Source organism: Oncorhynchus clarkii, chromosome 5 (assembly GCF_045791955.1).
Source record: "Oncorhynchus clarkii lewisi isolate Uvic-CL-2024 chromosome 5, UVic_Ocla_1.0, whole genome shotgun sequence".
In the NCBI taxonomy this organism is placed as follows: Eukaryota; Metazoa; Chordata; class Actinopteri; order Salmoniformes; family Salmonidae; genus Oncorhynchus; species Oncorhynchus clarkii.
The window spans coordinates 11306419-11325939 of NC_092151.1; the positions used below are offsets into that span (position 1 = coordinate 11306419).

The 19521-nt window shown below is 42.3% G+C and overlaps 1 protein-coding gene across 5 annotated transcripts in view; it reads left to right on the plus strand.

Annotated features, from left to right (window-relative positions):
* The window catches only part of LOC139408362 (3',5'-cyclic-AMP phosphodiesterase 4D-like), a 302623-nt gene that overhangs the window by 197312 nt on the left and 85790 nt on the right, over positions 1–19521 (plus strand). For 2 of the 5 annotated variants that reach the window (XM_071152137.1, XM_071152141.1), the window contains exon 1: positions 12333–12582. The exons of the other annotated variants lie outside the window; for them this stretch is intronic. In XM_071152137.1, coding sequence (XP_071008238.1) covers positions 12467–12582 — 116 coding nt within the window. In that variant the 5' untranslated portion in view covers positions 12333–12466. Of the gene's footprint in view, positions 1–12332; positions 12583–19521 lie in introns of those variants that run through there. 5 annotated transcript variants of the gene reach the window in all.

Below are 19521 nucleotides of genomic sequence, written 5' to 3' on the forward strand. Positions count from 1 at the left end.
AGCTCCAGAGTTCCTCTGTGGAGATGGGAGAATCTTCCAGAAGGACAACTGTCTCTGTAGCACTCCACCAATCAGGCCTTTATGGTAGAGTTGCCAGACAGAAGCCACTCCTCAGTAAAGGGCCCATAACAGCCCGCTTGGAGTTTGCCAAAGGCACCTAAAGGATTCTCAGACCATGAGAAACAAGATTATCTGGTCTGATGAAACCAAGATTGAACTCTTTGGCCTGAATGCCACGTGTCACGTCTGGAGGTAAATTGGCACCATCCCTACGGTGAAGCATGGTGGTGGCAGCATCATGCTGTGGGGATGTTTTTCATCTGCATGGACTGGGAGACCAGTCAGGATCAAGAGAAATATGAACGGAGCAAAGTACAGAGATCCTTGATGAAAACCTGCCCCAGAGCGCTCAGGACTTCAGACTAGGGTGAAGGTTCACCTTCCAACAGGACAACGACCCTAAGCACACAGCCAAGACAACGCAGGAGTGGCTTCGGGACAAGTCTCTGAATGTCCTTGAGAGGCCCAGCCAGAGCTCGGACTTGAACCAAAATATCAAAATGCCCTGTGTTTTTCTCCTCACTTTGAAAACATCTACAGTCCTATTGATCTGATTGGTTACTGATCTGATTGGTTACTAATAATATAATTAAAAAACCCTCAAATGGTGTCCCATATGTGTTTAGACAAGGCAACCATTTACGGTGATGATTGGACATCTCAGGAGAGACCTGAAAATAGCTGGGCAGCAACGCTCCCTCGATCTGCAGAGAAGAATGGGAGAAACTTCCCAAATACAAGTGTGCCAAGCTTGTAGCATCATACCCAAGAAGACTCAAAGCTGTAATCACTGCCTAAAGTGCTTTAACAAGTACTGAGTAAAAGGTCTGAATACTTATGTAAATGTGACATTTCAGTTTTTTATTTTGAATAAATTTGCAAAAAAAAGCCTGATTGATGGGGGGGGGGGGGGGGGGACAATTTAATATATTTTAGAATAAGCCTGTAACGTAACAAAATGTGGAAAAAGTAAATGGGTCTGAATACTTCCCGAATGCACTGTAGGGTGGCATTTACATAATGTAAAAGACTTGTGCAAAGTGTTAAACATTAACCTAATTCTAATCTGACAGCGTGATTTAATTTAAATTTAATTTTTAAAACAATGTGCGTTATATAGAGGCTACTATTTATGTATTGCTCAGTTTTCTAAACTATAGTTCAATAATCAACTCCTAATAACGCACATTGTTTTCAACAAAGTGTAATTAAATCACACTGCAAGATTATAATGAGATTTAGTAGGGATGTGCAAGACGATTCGATACACACGGACTTCGTTATGATACAGAGACCATACGTATTAGTTTTAAACAATTTGGTTGGATTAGAGAACGAAACGATTCGATGCGATTCGATGCACTAACATTTGTTGCATAAACACATACATTTTCCATTCTAAATTAAAATCTGCAGCTGATGGAGATGCCTCTGAGCTGGACCTGTCTGAGCTGGTCCTGTCTGAGCTGGACCTGTCTGAGCTGGACCTGTCTGAGCTGGACCTGTCTGAGCTGGTCCTCTCTGAGCTGGACCTGTCTGAGCTGGTCCTGTCTGAGCTGGTCCTGTCTGAGCTGGACCTGTCTGAGCTGGACCTGTCTGAGCTGGTCCTGTCTGAGCTGGTCCTGTCTGAGCTGGACCTGTCTGAGCTGGTCCTGTCTGAGCTGGTCCTGTCTGAGCTGGTCCTGTCTGAGCTGGTCCTGTCTGAGCTGGACCTGTCTGAGCTGGACCTGTCTGAGCTGACTTGTGTGTGTGTGTAAATGATGTATGTCTATGGTGTATGTATTACACAGGAGGTTGGTGGCACCTTAATTGGGGAGAACAGGCTTGTGGTAATGGCTGGAGCGGAATAGGTGGAATGGTATCAAATACATCAAACACATGGTTTCCATATGAATGATGCCATTCCATTTGCTTCATTGCAGCTATTATTATGAGCTGTCCTCCCGTCAGCAGCCTCCACTGATGTACTATGTAGGCTGCTGAGCCATAAGGGGCACTAGACATCTACCACCCCACTACCAATGTCTAATTAGGGGGGAGGGATTAAGTGTTTGAGCTAGTAATATAATAATGTATTAATATTTATCGTTTACAAATGAGGTGTGACAACCAAGGAATGTAGAACTTTGGATTTCACCCCCATATCAAAATCGAATGGTTTTGACAGTTTGGAAGTTTAAATGGAAGGATCATCTCTTCTCCTCTCGCTTCGACCATTCAGTGCACCTTTCAAAATGGATTGCAGTCCTCGTTATGAAATGACTAACTTTACCCTGTATATCTAAAAATGACCATATACACTGATTGTTCAGCAACACTACCAAAACTATGGCTGATGATGAACAATCTAAATCAAGTCTACTGTAAGCCCATTCATCAGGTTGCCTATACAGCCAGATGAGAGTTGTCTCCGGTAATATACTTTTATTATGGTAAAAAACAATGTCCACGCGCATAGATAACAATAATAAGTTAGCAAATTACATACAGTTGAAGTCAAAATACATTTAAACTCAGTTTTTCACAATTCCTGACAATCCAAGTAAAAAATCCGTGTCTTAGGTCAGTTAGGATCACTACTTTACTTGTGTCAGAATAATAGTAGAGACAATGATTTATTTCAGCTTTTATTTCTTTCATCACATTCCCAGTGGGTCAGAAGTTTCCATACACTCAATTAGTATTTGCCTTTAAATTGTTTAACTTGGGTCAAATGTTTGGGTAGCCTTCCACAACCTTCCCACAATAAGTTGGGTGAATTTTGGCCCATTCCTCCTGACACAGCTGGTGTAACTGAGTCAGGTTTATAGGCCTCATTGCTCACACACACTTTTTCAGTTCTGCCCACTAATTTTCTATAGGATTGAGGTCAGGGCTTTGTGAGGCCACTCCAATACCTTGACTTTGTTGTCCTTAAGCCATTTTACCACAACTTTGGAAGTATGCTTGGGAACATTGTCAATTTGGAAGACCCATTTGTGACCAAGCTATAACTTCCTGGCTGATGTCTTGAGATGTTGCTTCAATATATGCACATAATTGTCCTTCCTCATGATGCCATCTATTTTTTGAAGTGCACCAGTCCCTCCTGCAGCAAAGTACCACCACAACATGATGCTGCCACCCCCATCCTTCACGGTTGGGATGGTGTTCTTCGGCTCCCCCTTTTTCCAAGCCTCCCCCTTTATCCTCCAAACATAACAATGGTAATTATGGCCAAGCACTTCTATTTTTGTTTCATCAGACCAGAGGACATTTCTCCAAAAAGCACAATCTTTGTCCCCATGTGCAGTTGCAAACCGTAGTCTGGCTTTTTTATGGCGGTTTTGGAGCAGTGGCTTCCTCCTTGCTGAGTGGCCTTTCAGGTTATGTCGATATAGGACTCGTTTTACTGTGGATATAGATACTTTGTACCTGTTTCCTCCAGCATCTTCACAAGGTCCTATGCTGTTGTTCTGAGATTTATTTGCACTTTTCGCATCAAAGTACGTTCATCTCTAGGAGACAGAATGCGTCTCCTTCCTGAGCGGTATGACTACTGCATGGTCCCATGGTGTTTATACTTGCGTGCTATTGTTTGTACAGATGCACGTGGTACCTTCAGGCATTTGGGTATTGCTCCCAAGGATGAACCAGACTTTTTTTCCTGAGGTCTTGGATGATTTATTTTGATTTTCCCATGAAGCAAAGAGGCACTGAGTTTGAAGGTAGGCTTTGAAATACATTCACAGGTACACCTCCAATTGACTCAAATTATGTCAATTAGCCTATCGGAAGCTTCTAAAGCCATGACATCATTTTCTAGAATTGTCCAAGCTGTTTAAAGGCAAAGCCAACTTAGTGTTGTGATACAGTGAAATAATGAAATGAAATAATCTGTCTGTAAACAATTGTTGGAAAAATTACTTGTGTCATGCACAAAGTAGATGTCCTAACCGACTTGCCAAAACTATGGTTTGTTAACAAGAAATTTGTGGAGTGGTTGAAGAACGAGTTTTAATGACTCCAACATAAGTGTATGTAAACTTCCGACTACAACTGTAGGTTGTCACTCAACTAACAAAGCCTAATTTCACGCAAGCCATTTTAGCCATGCAGATGTGAAAGATCTGGAACAGGCCTCTTGCCTCGCGTTTGTCAGTGCGCCGAAGCTTGGCACAATGCCGCAGTTTGACTAGGCAACTGATATTGCCTGAGGTTGACAGTCATTGAGCTGTAAATCATTTGGCATGCCGAACAACAGTTACATGCAGTTCCACATTGAAGGAGAGGGCGCATCAGTTGTCACAAAAGATGAGAGGTATTTTCAGAAGGTAGAAAGGATGTAATATGTAGGGTGTCCAATCAAAACACATATTTTGACCAATGGGTAAAATATGTCAATTGTGTAGATACTCCTCTAAGAAAACCAATGGTCCAAACCTCATGTCTCTATCATAATCTGTTCAAAAGTTGTTGGAGTTTAGCAGTCTTATGGCTTGGGGATAGAATTTGTATTATTTATTTATTTAACCTTTATCTAACTAGGCAAGTCAGTTAAGAACACATTCTGATTTACAATGACGGCCTACCGGGGAGCAGTGGGTTTAACTGCCTTGTTCAGAGACAGAACGACAGATTTTTACCTTGTCAGCTCGGGGTTACTGGCCCAACGCTCTAACCACTAGGCATGATAGTTTGTTAGTAATGTGGACGCCAAGGAACTCTCTGGTTCTTTAGCTTAGTGATGAGCATTGAGGGCACTATGGTGTTGAACGCTGTGCTGTAGTCCACAAACAGCATTCTCACATAGGTGTTCCTTTTTCCCAGGTAGGAAAGGCCAGTGTGGAGTGTAATGGAGATTGCATCATCTGTGGATCTGTTGGGGCGGTATACGAATTGTAGTTGGTCTAGGGTTTCTGGGATGATGGTGTTGATGTGAACCATGACCAGCCTTTCAAAGCACTTCATGGCTACAGACATGAGTGCTACGAGGAGGAAGTCATTTAGGCAGGTTACCTTGGCATTCTTGGGCAGAGGTGGTCTGCTTGAAACATGTAGGTATTACAGACTCGGTCAGGGAGAGGTTGAAAATATCAGTGAAGACACTTGCCAGTTGTTCAGCGCATGCTCTGAGTACGTGTCCTGGTAATCTGTCTGGCCTTGTTGACCTTTTTAAAGGGCTTACTCACATCAGTTACAGAGAGCGTGATCACACAGTCGTCTGGATCAGCTGGTGCTCTCATTCATGGTTCAGTGTCGCTTGCCTCAAAGTGAGCATAGAAGTAATTTAACTTGTCTGGTAGGCTCGTGACTGGGTTTCCCTTTGTAATCCGTAATAGTTTGTAAGCCCTGCCACATCTGACAAGCGTCAGAGCTGGTGTGGTAGGATTCAATCTTAGTCCTGTATTGATGCTTTGCCTGTTTGATAGTTCGTCGGAGGGCATAGCGGGATTTCTTATAAGCGTCCGGGTTAGTGTCCTACTCTTTGAAAGCGGCAGCTCTAGCATTTAGATCAGTGTGGATGTTGCCTGTAACCCATGGCTTCTGGTTGGGATATGTTTTTTTATTTTTGTTTAATTTTTGTACCTTTATTTAACTAGGCAAGTCATATCCGTATGGTCACTGTGGGGACGACGTCGTCAATGCACTTATTGATGAAGCTGGTGAATCGTTACATCCCTGGTATACTCCTCAATGTCATCGGATGAATCCTGCTGGTAGAAATTAGCTAATGATATTTTAGAGAAAGACCCCACTAAACAAGATATTTTAGAGAAAGACCCCACTAAACAAGATATTTTAGAGAAAGACCCCACTGAACAAGATATTTTAGAGAAAGACCAAACTAAACAAGATATTTTAGAGAAAGACCCCACTAAACAAGATATTTTAGAGAAAGACCCCACTAAACAAGATATTTTAGAGAAAGACCCCACTAAACAAGATATTTTAGAGAAAGACCCCACTAAACAAGATATTTGTCTTGGTAAAATGTATTTTAGAACTTAAGGAAGTGAAATTTCATAATCAATGTGCGTTTTCACCCTGACACCCTATAATATGAGCACATTGTTTTTGTGAACGGGCTATTCGTAACGTTTGAATTGATTTTCTGACCGATGCACGATACAGTACATTTGGATCCATTTGGGTTCCGAGGACCGTTGCACTTGTATCTTAAACATTTGAATCGAGGACCAATACAAATCGGTGAATCGTTACATCCTAGTATTTACAGTATTTTTTGCACTTTGCACAATTATTTTGCACTACTACGAAAATGCAACCCATAGTTAAAAATGAAGGATCTGAGTTTAACCTGAGGTAGATGGGGGCAGTGGACTGGTGTACTGGCTTTCCAGTCAGCCAGGTGAATGACTCATAGGTCTCTATTACATGACAGATGAATAGTCAGAGAGACCTCTGTGACATCCACCAGCATGTCACACAACACCCAAACCACCCACCAGCACTCACAATGCCTTTGAGGACATCTGTCTGTCGTGAAAATCAGGACACATGTCATATCAATTAAAAGATAGAGCACAGCTCTGACTCGATAACAAACATTTGAAATACATCAAGCCTTTTAGGCTAAAAGGTCATGTTTTTAACCAGAACTAAATAGATTTTTTGCTATCGGGGGAGTGTTGCACCTATTTTTCTTGATGTTGCTATGATTTTTGGCTGCACCTTGACTCACATCGGTTGATGTGCAATCCTCACGTCCTGTAGATAGCCAGCTGAGCTTGGGCTCCTCTCAGTACGACTTCCCATGGCAGTGAGTTTCTTCTTCTATCATTGCATTGGCTTGCTCTTTGGGGCATAAGTACATTGCCGTTAAGCACTTTGTGACAAATATAAAAAGTGATATGCACTTTGATTGATTTGTCCGGAACCATATATTTTGACCATAGGAGGTTGCCTTTGAAGTACACTGATACACATGGTGGGTTACTATGGCACTATATAGCCATCCATGGATAATACTGTATGTGTCCTCAATATCACAATAACCCACATTATGTAAATGTTATGATTCTGTACTAGTGCACATTGACTCTGTTTAGGTACAGTAGTCCACACAATGGAGGCCAGTCTGCCTGTCTCGTGGCTGAAGTAAACATTAGTCATATTGAATGGGCCTGTGTCTTGTGTTTTACAGCTGGTTAGTCCTAGTGGTGCTTGATTGTGCCTTTAAGTGCTAACCTGGTTTATCACTAGCTGTCATACAAGATCATGACAATGCCACCCACAGATTGCTGTTTTTGTTTGTGTTGTTGAATAAGGACACATCAGTATTACCTCTCCATCTGGTCGGGGACAGGTAAGGGTTCGGTCAGGGTTGCCAGATTGTCCCCAGAAGTTTCCAGAGGCTTTGCTCCATGGGCAGAATGAGATCCGTAGACAGCAGCACCAGGATCCCTGCTCTGTATGGATGAGGTCACTCGGGGGGGGGGGGGGTGGTGTCACCTTACCTGGGCCTCCCACCTTTATTGGATAACAACTATTGGACATTAGCCCACGCCTCTGCACTTGTTGGTAAATATTGAGTGGAGCTGTGGCGCTAACAAGGTGCTAGCAGCCTACCCTTCAGCAGTAGGAGCATATTGAGTGAAGATGGCAACCACCTGCTTGTCAAGTCTGTGCATTTAAGTTAGCCTAGAAAATTAGTAGCGTTAGCGAGGTATTAGCAAAATGCTAAATGACTCAATCTGAGAGTTAGCCTATATAGCGAGTTATCAAGGTGCTAGAGGTCTGGTGTATTGCGTGGTCTGGTTTATTGAAAGACTTGAGCATTACGAGATCTCTCTGAAGATGAGTCTGCCGGCTAGCTGTGAGCTCCTGTCCATGGAGAGGACATCCAGACAGCGCCACACACACCCTCCCACCAATGGCTCACCGTCCAACGGCTCGCCATTCGCAACCAACAAGCCAATTGACATTAAGCCAAAGAAGAGATGGTATGCCCTCTGAGCGCCTGTTTGTTTGTTGTTCTAAAAGAGTTTAAGATAGGAGTGGTAGCAACCTTTTACAGCTACCTACAGTATTTTGGGGGGATTACTGTATAAGGGAATGTTATGTATATGTACTACCTAGTACTCATGTAGTATTTATCTCTGGAACTTCATTTTTGTTGTTGTTGAAAGAACAACCAAAATGTAGGTACAACAATGAGTAGTCCTTAACTACATTTAATTATTAGCTTGTTGCAAGGTCTTTACATAGATGATTCCTTCTGTTCTGATAGTGTTTCTGGCTATGTAGGCCCTATGTAGGCCCTATGTAGGCCTACTGTGAAGTACAGTATTATGTGGATTATAATTAATGGACATTTTTGTTGGGGTTGATACTTTTTTGCTAAGGGAAAATCAAGTCTGAAATTACAAACGTCAGAAGCCTTTTTAAACCTCAAATATACTACAAGTTTTACATTTCCTGCATGGCAGGAAAGTTATCCTGTAACAGGGTGTTAAAATTAAGATCCTACATCTGTAGTCACCCACAGTAACCTATATTAGACGCAATATTCTCATCTCACATTGTGGACCCCTATTTTTCCATGACACATAATAATCGGCATAAATATTGTTCCTCGTGGTGTGTTCTGTGTGTCATCCGCTGCAACGTACCAGACGTTGATCACATTATTTTAGACTTATATGACATCATCTAATCTCAAAATAACCCTTTAAGGATTCATATATTTCCCGTCTATCTCCCTGACTGAGTTGCCTGTTAGAAAAATCTCTCTTACCTTCCTTTCAAATGCCAAGAGTAATCTCACGCTTCAGTTCTTCTGTGTCCTAAAAGGCTTAGCACCACAAGAGTTGTTCAGTGTCAGCTGCTTTCAGCCAAATGCGCTAGCCTGGCTATGAGGAAGGAAGCCTTGCCTGTAACAAGACATTAAATAGACTGAAGAGGAATGATGGGGACTTGAGAGAACCCTTGACCAAAAGGCTAATACTGACCAATGTGCCCGTGTGGCTATATAGCCTACATTAGTGGTCCCTGGGAACCAGTCCTGGTCCTGAACATCTACAGGGTTGGTAGGCTTTAGCTCTGACAAATCTCATTAAACTAAACACGGTGTTGATGAGAAGTCAGGTTTTTAATAAGGTCGGTGCTTACATTTCACACATGTACACGTGTTTATTATACGCATGTGTGAATTGGACATTCGTTTTTTTGCATATTTCACTCCCTCTGAGATACCCTCAGACAGTGGGGTCACGGCCAGGGATCAGCCATTATTGACGGCGACACCTGGAGCAATTAGGATTAAGTGCCTCAAAGGCACATCGACCCTCCCCTAACACATCCCCTTAGGTGTGTTATTGCTGGGATGGAACAAAAACCTGCACATCCTGTAACTCTTCAGTACCAGTTTGGGGACTTTTTGGGGATGCTCAGGAATATCAGTCCTCAACCTGAAGTGCCACCCCTTTGCACTATTGAAGCGGGATGAGTTTGAAGGCTTCGGAAAGGGCGGTTACATGCTTTTGCAAAGCAGAGGGGACTGAGTTCGAGTCTCTATGGACTGGAGGTGATCAGGGGGGAGCAGTTGTCCTTTCCACAAGCATCTTCTCATGTCAGGTTGGGGTTACATCTGTATATTCCACAAGAGCAACAGCGTAAATTAAGCCACCCTCAGGAAAGCTACGTATTTCTGAATGGTGTGAGAGAGAGAGGGATTGAGACGGAAGGGAACAATCACCTCCTGGCCTTTCTCAGTTCAAGAATACTTCAACAGTACAGAAATACTGTGTATGAACTTTCAACACACATCTTGAACACACTGTGAATGACTGCAATGGAACTCCTCTAATTTGAGTGTCCATAACAGAAGACTTCATTTCTTCTAACTAATTCAATTTGTGTAGTTGCATGGATACCGGTTTGTTTGGCATGCACAAGATAAAAGAGAGATGAAAAACTAAGGGATTGACACTTAAGCATGCATGTCAAAGGAGAGGAACTGTACCACAGCACTATCAGTTAGTTTAATACTGTACTGTATGCTCTGCTGCCTGTTACCACATTACAGTTGGCCTAGTTTTAGGCTGTATACTCTGCTGCTACCACATTACAGTTAGGCCTAGTTTACTATTGTATAAACCAAATCATAATGTTTGTAAACAAAGCCGTTCTGGTAGTTCCGGGTTGCAAGCGTCGGAAAGTCTAGGTCCAAGAGGCGTCTAAACAGCTTCTACCCCCAAGCCATAAGACTCCTGAACATCTAATCAAATGGCTACCCAGACTAACCCTACATTTATTTCTTATTCTTATCCATATTTTTAACTGCATTGTTGGTTAGGGGCTCGTAAGTAAGCATTTCACTGTAAGGTCTACTACACCTGTTGTACTCGGCGCATGTGCCTAATACAATATGATTTGATTTGAAAGCCGTACTAGCTAAATTATCTAATTAATAATTAATATGCAACATTTATATAAATTATCAACACTACTCTCTTGTTGACAAGCCTCCATTTGTCTAGGTTTTAGCTAGATAGTTAGCTTGCTTCATTCATGGAGGTTATGCTAACTAGCTACAAAGCCCATCTGTAGCCTCTGACTAACCAGCTGAGTTCCAGTTATGGTCTCGTCGTTTTTCTGCTATCTTGTTTGAACACCGAATGACCACCAGTGGGAGCGCTAGCTAGCTAGATATTCCTGCCTCAGATAGTGGCATTGTATTGGCTATCTTGTTTGAACACAGAATGACCACCAGTGGGAGCGCTAGCTAGCTAGATATTCCTGCCTCAGCTAGTGGCATTGTATTGGCTATCTTGTTTGAACACCGAATGACCACCAGTGGGAGCGCTAGCTAGCTAGAGATTCCTGCCTCAGCTAGTGCCATTGTATTGGCTATCTTGTTTGAACACCGAATGACCACCAGTGGGAGCGCTAGCTAGCTAGAGATTCCTGCCTCAGCTAGTGCCATTGTATTGGCTATCTTGTTTGAACACCGAATGACCACCAGTGGGAGCGCTAGCTAGCTAGATATTCCTGCCTCAGCTAGTGCCATTGTATTGGCTATCTTGTTTGAACACCGAATGACCACCAGTGGGAGCGCTAGCTAGCTAGATATTCCTGCCTCAGCAAGTGGCATTGTATTGGCTATCTTGTTTGAACACCGAATGACCACCAGTGGGAGCGCTAGCTAGCTAGATATTCCTGCCTCAGCTAGTGCCATTGTATTGGCTATCTTGTTTGAACACCGAATGACCACCAGTGGGAGCGCTAGCTAGCTAGATATTCCTGCCTCAGCTAGTGGCATTGTATTGGCTATCTTGTTTGAACACCGAATGACCACCAGTGGGAGCGCTAGCTAGCTAGATATTCCTGCCTCAGCTAGTGGCTGGATGAATGCAGATGTAAGTCATATAATGTTAGCAAGCAAAGACAACCCTAATTTTCAATTAATAAACTGGCTTGGAAGATACAACAGCACACAAATATTTCCTTACCCGATGCTGATGATGGTTCTATAGCCTGCCTGAGTTGCTCAATTGAGGTTAGGCTACGAGGTTATCAGAAAGTGTCTGGCATAAGCCGTAGCCTACATGTCGACATGTAATCATCGCAATTTGAGAGTTAATGTTATACACAGAAAATAACAATCTCTGTTTAAAAGACTATATTATTGCTTGCCTGTGATGTCCTTCACACGGGGTATCATATTATTACTTGTTGTTTATTGCAAACAAACAGTTTTGGACTTGGCACACTAACCTCACATAGGCAGGCAATTAAGGTAGTGGCTCACTACTGTCATCTGCTGGATAATTTAGAGATTATACCATGAAATAGCACTGCGCCGTTTACAATGGTTCATGTTATTGAAAAGTTGATTTTGCCTGCTCCATACCGTACTGTCAACTACAATATGCGATTACTGATTTGTAAATACTGAGCACAACCATGCACAGAACGCAACTTTTGCCATCCATAACTAAACTTGTTCGCTATTGTGACACCATGGTGATCTCTCCTATACTCTGCTGCTACCACATTACAGCCAGGCCTAGTTTAATGCTGTATTCTCTGCTGCCTGCTGCCACATTACATAGCAGTGAGGCCAAGGCAAGCCCAGCAGTGAGTTCATTCACTAATGAGCTTATGAAGGAAGTAGGGCACTAGGGCCTTTGCACCACAGGCAAAAGAAGGAGAGTCTGGTTACAGAGAGTGAGAGAGAGAGAGAGAGAGATGTAGAGAGAGAGGGACAGAGAGCAAGACAGAGAGAGAGAGAGAGGGACAGAGAGAAAGAGAGAGCAAGAAAAAAAGCAAGAGAGCTTTAGGCGTTTTTCGAGCCTGTCCAGGAAATGCAACAGAATTAGTCATTCAGCAGCCTTGTATTCTGACACACACTCAGCCTCCCCCTGCAGTGTCGCTTCCAGTCCCCTCCCTGAGGTCTGTCATGGAACCCCTGGACCACACATTCTGGACCTCTGGACTGTGCCCCTGGAATCCTGTGCCCCCTGACCAGGTCTCAGGCCGAGGCACCAAGCGAAAACGCTTTCTCAAATCTTACAGGTAGGACCCCTTGTTGCCGGGGGTTACCAGGTAGTTTTTTTTTATTGTGAAGCGCACAGTGCTCGATCTAGTCAGTAATAGGCTGCAGAGGAAAACAATATGTTTTTTGGGGGGGGGAAGAGGGGGCACATTTAGGAGTATTGATTCATGTGCATTGTCCATGTCAAATACGTTGACTAGAGTCAAGTAAAGAAGTAGGTAGGCTTCTGAAATTGTACAGGTGTAATTGTGTTGCTGTTCCTCTCCTTGGTGCTCTTTGTTTTAATAGAATACATTTGGTGGTTTATCTTAAACTGGTGTTTGTCTCTCATAACAGTAGAAATTGCTTGTGAAAGTCCCCATATCACTGCTGTTGTGATGGGGACAGGGGTTTTAGCGATAGCTTGCATTGACAGAACACAGTCCTAGCTTCTCTGATTATGTACCTCATGTCGTTGCCAAATGCTGTTCTCAGCTTCTCCACTTCCTAAGCTCTGGTATTGTACAGCTTAGTGAGGTGAGCTCTTAGGTCACGCGCTGTCCTAACAACCGCTTACTACAGCACTTCATGACATTCAGGTGAACCATACAGAGGCTTATGGGAAATGACGTTACAGTGTGTTTATCGGCAGATCATATCTAACAGTGATTGTTCAATGTCTTAGTACAGTGTTTTCTAATCCTAGTTCTGGTCCTGGAGACCCAAAGGGGTGTGTACAGATTTGCCCCCTAGCACAACCACTAACACACCTGATTCAAATTAACAAAGGCTTGATGATGAGACTAGTTGAATCGGGTGTGTTAGTGCTAGAGTGCAAAAACTAAATGTGAACCCATGATTGGGAAACACTGACTTAGTGGGTTGGACCTGGTCCCAGATCTGTGCTGTGTGGAGGAATGGAGGAACTTAACAGGGTGTCCCCCTATGGAGGAACTTAACAACAGGGTGTCCCCCACTATGGGGGAACTTAACAACAGGGTGTCCCCCGATGGAGGGGCTTAATAACAGGGTGTCCCCCGATGAAGAGCCTTAACAACAGGGTGTCCCCCGATGGAGGGGCTTAATAACAGGGTGTCCCCCGATGAAGAGCCTTAACAACAGGGTGTCCCCCGATGGAGGGGCTTAACAACAGGGTGTCCCCCGATGGAGGGGCTTAACAACAGGGTGTCCCCCAATGGAGGTGCTTACCAACAGGGTGTCCCCCGATGAAGAGCCTTAACAACAGGGTGTCCCCCTTATTGGGTATGATGCTACAAGCTTGGCACACCTGTATTTGGGGAGGTTCTCCAATTCTTCTCTGCAGATCCTCTCAAGCACTGTCAGGTTGGATGGGGAGCGTCGCTGCACATCTATTTTCAGGTCTCTCCAGAGATGTTTGATCGGGTTCAATCCGGGCTCTGGCTGGGCCACTCAAGTGCATTCAGAGACTTGTCCCGAAGCCACTCCTGTGTTGTCTTGGTTGTGTGCTTAAGGTCGTTGTCCTGTTGGAAGGTGAACCTTAGCCCCAGTCTGAGGTCCTGAGTGCTCTGGAGCAGGTTTTCATCAAGGATCTTACTGTACTTTGCTCTGTTCATCTTACCCTCGATCCTGACTAGTCTCCCAGTCCCTGACGCTGAAAAACATCCCCAAAGCATGATGCTGCCACCAGCATGCTTCACCGTAGGGATGGTATTGGCCAGGTGATGAGTGGTGCCTGGTTTCCTCCAGATGTGACCCTTGGCATTCAGGCCAAAGAGTTTAATCTTGGTTTCTTGTTTCTCATGGTGTGAGAATCCTTAGGTGCCTTTTGGCAGGTGCCTTTTGGCAAACTCCAAGCAGCCTGTCATGTGCCTTTTACTGAGGAGTGGCTTCTGTCTGGCCACTCTATCATAAAGTCCTGATTGGCGGAGTGCTGCAGAGACGGTTGTCCTTCTGGAAGGTTCTCTCATCTCCACAGAGGAATTCTGGAGCACTGTCAGTGACCATAGGGTTCTTGGTCACCTCCCTGACCAAGGCCCTTCTCCCCTGTTTGCTCAGTTTGGCTGGGCGGCCAGCTCTAGGAAGAGTCTTGGTGGTTCCAAACTTCTTCCATTTAAGAATGATGGAGGCCACTGTGTTCTTGGGGACCTTCAATGCTGCAAACATTTTTGGTACCCTTTACCAGATCTGTGCCTCGACACAATCCTGTCTCAGAGCTCTGCGGACAATTCCTTTGACCTCATGGCTTGGTTTTTGCTCTGACATCCACTGTCAACTGTGGGACCTTATATAGACAAGTGTATGCCTTTCCAACTCATGTCCAATCAATTGAGTTTACCACAGATGGACTCCAATCAAGTTGTAGAAACATCTTGAGGATGATCAATGGAAACAGGATGCACCTGAGCTCAATTTCAAATCTCTTAGCAAAGGGTCTGAATGCTTATCTAAATAAGGTATTTTATTTATTTATGTTTTAATTCATTTGCAAAATATTATAAAACCTGTTTTCGCTTTGTCATTATGGGGTATTGTGTGTAGATTGGTTGAGGAAAAGCATTTTTTTAATCCATTTTAGACTAAGGCTGTAACATAACAAATTGTGGAAGAAGTCAAGGGGTCTGAATACTTTCCGAATGTACTGTATTAGTACTACACTCAGTTGTGGTTACATGGTTTGTGATAGTGTTTCGTGATAAAGGTTTCAATGGTAGTGTGAAGGCATTGGTCATACTTCCAGAGAAAGATTAGGCTGGTTTCAAACTGGAAACTTTAACCAACCCGAAGCTGTTGCAAGCTGTCTGAAAATGCCACAACGTCAAAATCATCTAGTTACTGTAAGAGGCTAAGAGCACATGTTCTCATTTGGAGAGTGTAAAAAGCAGAAGTATATTTAAATGTGGTGGCGTGATAGTGGGAAAGAGAAGATTGTCTGACCCAACTTTCTTTCCATCCTTCCCACCATCATTTCATTGATGTAGGGTTTGAATAACAGTGCTCACAGGATCATGAGAGCATAAATTGCATGTCCTTCGTAAAGTCCTGAAACATTTAAATTCAACATTTGCTTAGCATAAAGTCAATTGTTGCAGTATGTGCAAAACGAAAGAACCCAGACTAAACCACCATAACACATGTTGATGGCCTAAGCCATATTTTCAAGTTGAATAAAACGTCTGATATTGCCAGAAAGAGGACATCTATAGTGTGCTGTTTTTACTCATTGAGTGTTCATCAGTGGAACTTCCTTTATTTTGTGGTGAGAAACTATTTGAGGAACTGGTTTCATAATGATTTACCAAACCAATAGTGTGCAACTGCAAGCAGCAATTCGGGGCCTCCCGCTAGCACTGCAGACGGGAGGCTAGGGCAACACTGTGTACTAGCTAGCTTTATAGTTAGCGACACTGTGTACTAGCTAGTTTTATAGTTAACGACACTGTGTACTAGCTAGCTTGATAGTTAAAGACACTGTGTGCTAGCTAGCTTTATAGTTAACGACACTGTGTACTAGCTAGCTTTATAGTTAACGACACTGTGTACTAGCTAGCTTTATAGTTAGCGACACTGTGAACTAGCTAGCTTTATAGGTAACGACACTGTGTGCTAGCTAGCTTTATAGTTAACGACACTGTCTGCTAGATAGCTTTATAGTTAACGATACTGTGTACTAGCTAGCTTTATAGCTAACGACACTGTGTACTAGCTAGCTTTATAGTTAACAACACTGTGTGCTAGCAAGCTTGCTACTTAGCTAGCACACAGCGTCACCCCCGCCCCTGCCTGTCCTTCGCTCCTGCCTGCCGAACACCTGCCCTCGCCGTTGTTAACAGAACTGCTGGAAAACAGTTCCCAACAGGTGGGGGTGAAGGACACTGTCTACTGGTGTACTCCTAGCTACCATTGTCGTCCCTGCCCCTTCTTATGTGGGGTTTATTGGCGGCTGGCATCCAGCGTTATTGTGCATTAACGCCACCTACTGTATTGAAGCACCCCCACCTCCCACCTGTCCTAACTTAAAAATGGACCAATAGAAGTATCAGGAACGCCCACATGCAGGAATGCCCACTTGCAGGCACGCCCCAAATTGTGGGCCGCACTTGCACCCTTCTCAAACCTCACAACAATGTCTTAGTTGCTAAAATTCTAGTAGTTTGTCTAATTTCAGTTTATGTGACAAAACAAGCAATACATAGTGTAGACAATCATTGTACCATCTGAACTGCTGTGAAATAAATGTTCAATAACCAAAAATATTGTATTTCCAGCTGTTTGAAGCTGGTGTACAAAACCCAAAGTTAAAAAAAAAGTAAAATCAATTTAAGAATGGGAAGCATAGAAATAGTACACATAGAACATATCTACCGCTTCTTAGACTTGCTTTCAATTAGAATGACATATCTATAATTCACATTTCTATGTCAATTTGGTCAGTTGGCACAAAAAGTGACATATTGCAGCTTTAAGTCAAGTAAAATAATGATCTGAGCGGTAGATCTTACTTTTTGACTGAGAAAGTAATCTTGACTCATAAAAAGGTTGGTGTCCACTGATTTGGAGTAATACGATGGCTTTCCTTGTAATACTATGGATGTCAGAGCCGTCTTTTACCATCCGCTGAGGCAAGACGATATGACGATGTGATGTTCATTTTTTATCTAATAATTGTTTTGTGATATAGTCTAAAACTAAAAAGACTCCAAGCATGTCCAAGCACCAACAGTGAAGCTAGTGTAGGCAAGAGGTGCATGTAGGCCGACCTAGAGCAGGAGAATGTTAGGATCACATTGAGATTAATGTTAGGAGTGAGGCTTAAATTCTGTGCTGTTTCATGCTTCATTGGGAGAATGCCATAATTCAGTGTTTCAAGTAGTTATATATTTCCTTATTTTACCACAAGAGGGCCTCATTTTCATGTTTTGTGCATTTCACAACAGAAGAGATGTGCTATCAGGCTGTACTGTGTCCCCTCACTCTGAGTGTATGACATTTGAAGAAATTAGGCATTTCTATCAATTAATTTGAAATTTCTGAAATAATTTGATGTTGTGCTGGGAATATTATGCATATTTGATATGATATATATATATCATATCATGTTGTGCTGGGAGTACATGATCCAATTCCCACCTGATATTAATGAAACATTACATATTTTATTTTCAATATTTTTCAAATCATATCATATAAAACAATGATTGCATGTAGTAACTGCATATTAGTAGATCGAGTGCATCATCTTATACCCTGAAGTAATGTCACGTACTGTGTGCACTCTAATCGAGACCCACAGACAAAAGCCACCCTTTCTACAGTACCACGTCACAGAGCGACACACAGTACAGTTACCCATGCAGTCACCCATCCCCCTGCTCATAGTAAAGGATGGAAACAGACTTTACGCTTCACAACAAACCCACAAGGCAGATCTGTCCAACCGACCTGACATCCCTTTGTAAAAAATAATCTCTATTTATGGTTTGAGTGCTGGTTACCACATTGGTTCTCTCTCTCTCTTTTTCTCTCTCTCTTTTTTCTCTCTCCCCCTTTCTTTCCTTTTTTTCTCCTTTCTCTTTCTCTCTCTCTCTCTTTCTATTTTTAATTCAATCTCTTTCTTTCTCTTTATTACCTCTCTCTCTATATATATATTTTTCTATTTTTCTCTCTTTTTTAACCTCTCTCTCTCTCTCTCTCTATTTTTCTCTTTTTCTCTCTTTCTCTCTTTCAATTTTTTTTTCAATCTCTTTCTCTCTCTCTTTCTCTTTCTCTTTTTTATCTATCCTTTTCTCTCTCTCTCTTTCTCTTTCTATTTTTTTCTCTCTCTCTCTCTCTCTCTCTCTCTCTCTCTCTCTCTCTCTTTCTATCCTTTTCTCTCTCTCTCTTTTTCTTTCTATTTTTTCTCTTTCTCTCTCTCTCTCTCTCTCTCTCTCTCTCTCTCTCTCTCTCTCTCTCTCTCTCTCTCTCTCTCTCTTTGTTCTCTCTCAAATTCAAATTCAAGCTGCTTTATTGGCATGAAAAACATTGTGTCAATATTGCCAAAGCAACAATTTATACATTGTAATAAAATTATAAACAATAACAAATAATAATATAATATGGTAGGAAAAAATAATACAAAATTAAATACAAAAATAACAACAATATAGTAGAAATGTAATAAATATAAAAAGCTAAACATGGAAAATGAAACTATAACTCACTTATAACTAAACAACTGTCCTCTTCACCATTACATCAGCACGACTACCACCACCATCTTTAAACTGCCATCATTACCATCACCCTACTACCCATACCACTACTATTTGGAATGATAAACAACAATAATAATAGAAATAACAATATTGGAATAACAATAATAGTAATAACAATAATGCTACTAACAATAAGTTACTATTTACTATGCAGATGTTATTGTCTCTCTTTCTCTCACTCTCTTTGTTCTCTCTCTTTCTTTCTCTCTCTTTCTCTCACTCGCTCATTTTTTCTCTCTTTATTTCTCTCTCTTTCGCTCTCTCTTTCTTTTGCTATCTCTCTTTCTCTCTCTCGCTCTCTCTCTTTGTTCTCTCTTTCTCTCGCTCTCTCTTCCTCGCTCACTTTCTTCATCTCTCTCTTTCTCTCTTTGTTCTCTTTCTCTCTTGTTGATTTGACAACATCCAGTGAAATGGCAGCGCACCAAATTCAAACTACAGAAATATCAATATTCAACCTTCACGAAAATATAAGGGTAATACATCAAAATAAAGCTTAACGTTTTGTTAATCCAGCCGCTGTGTCAGATTTCAAAAAGCTTTACGGCAAAAGCAGACCATGCGATTATCTGAGGACAGCGCCCCGCATACAAACACATGAAAATCCTTTTTCAACCAGGCAGGTGCGACACAAGTCAGGCAGATGCGACACAAGTCAGAAATAGCCATATAATAAATGCCTTACCTTTGAAGATCTTCTTCTTTTTGCAATCTCAAATGTCTCAGTGACACAATGAATGGTCGTTTTGT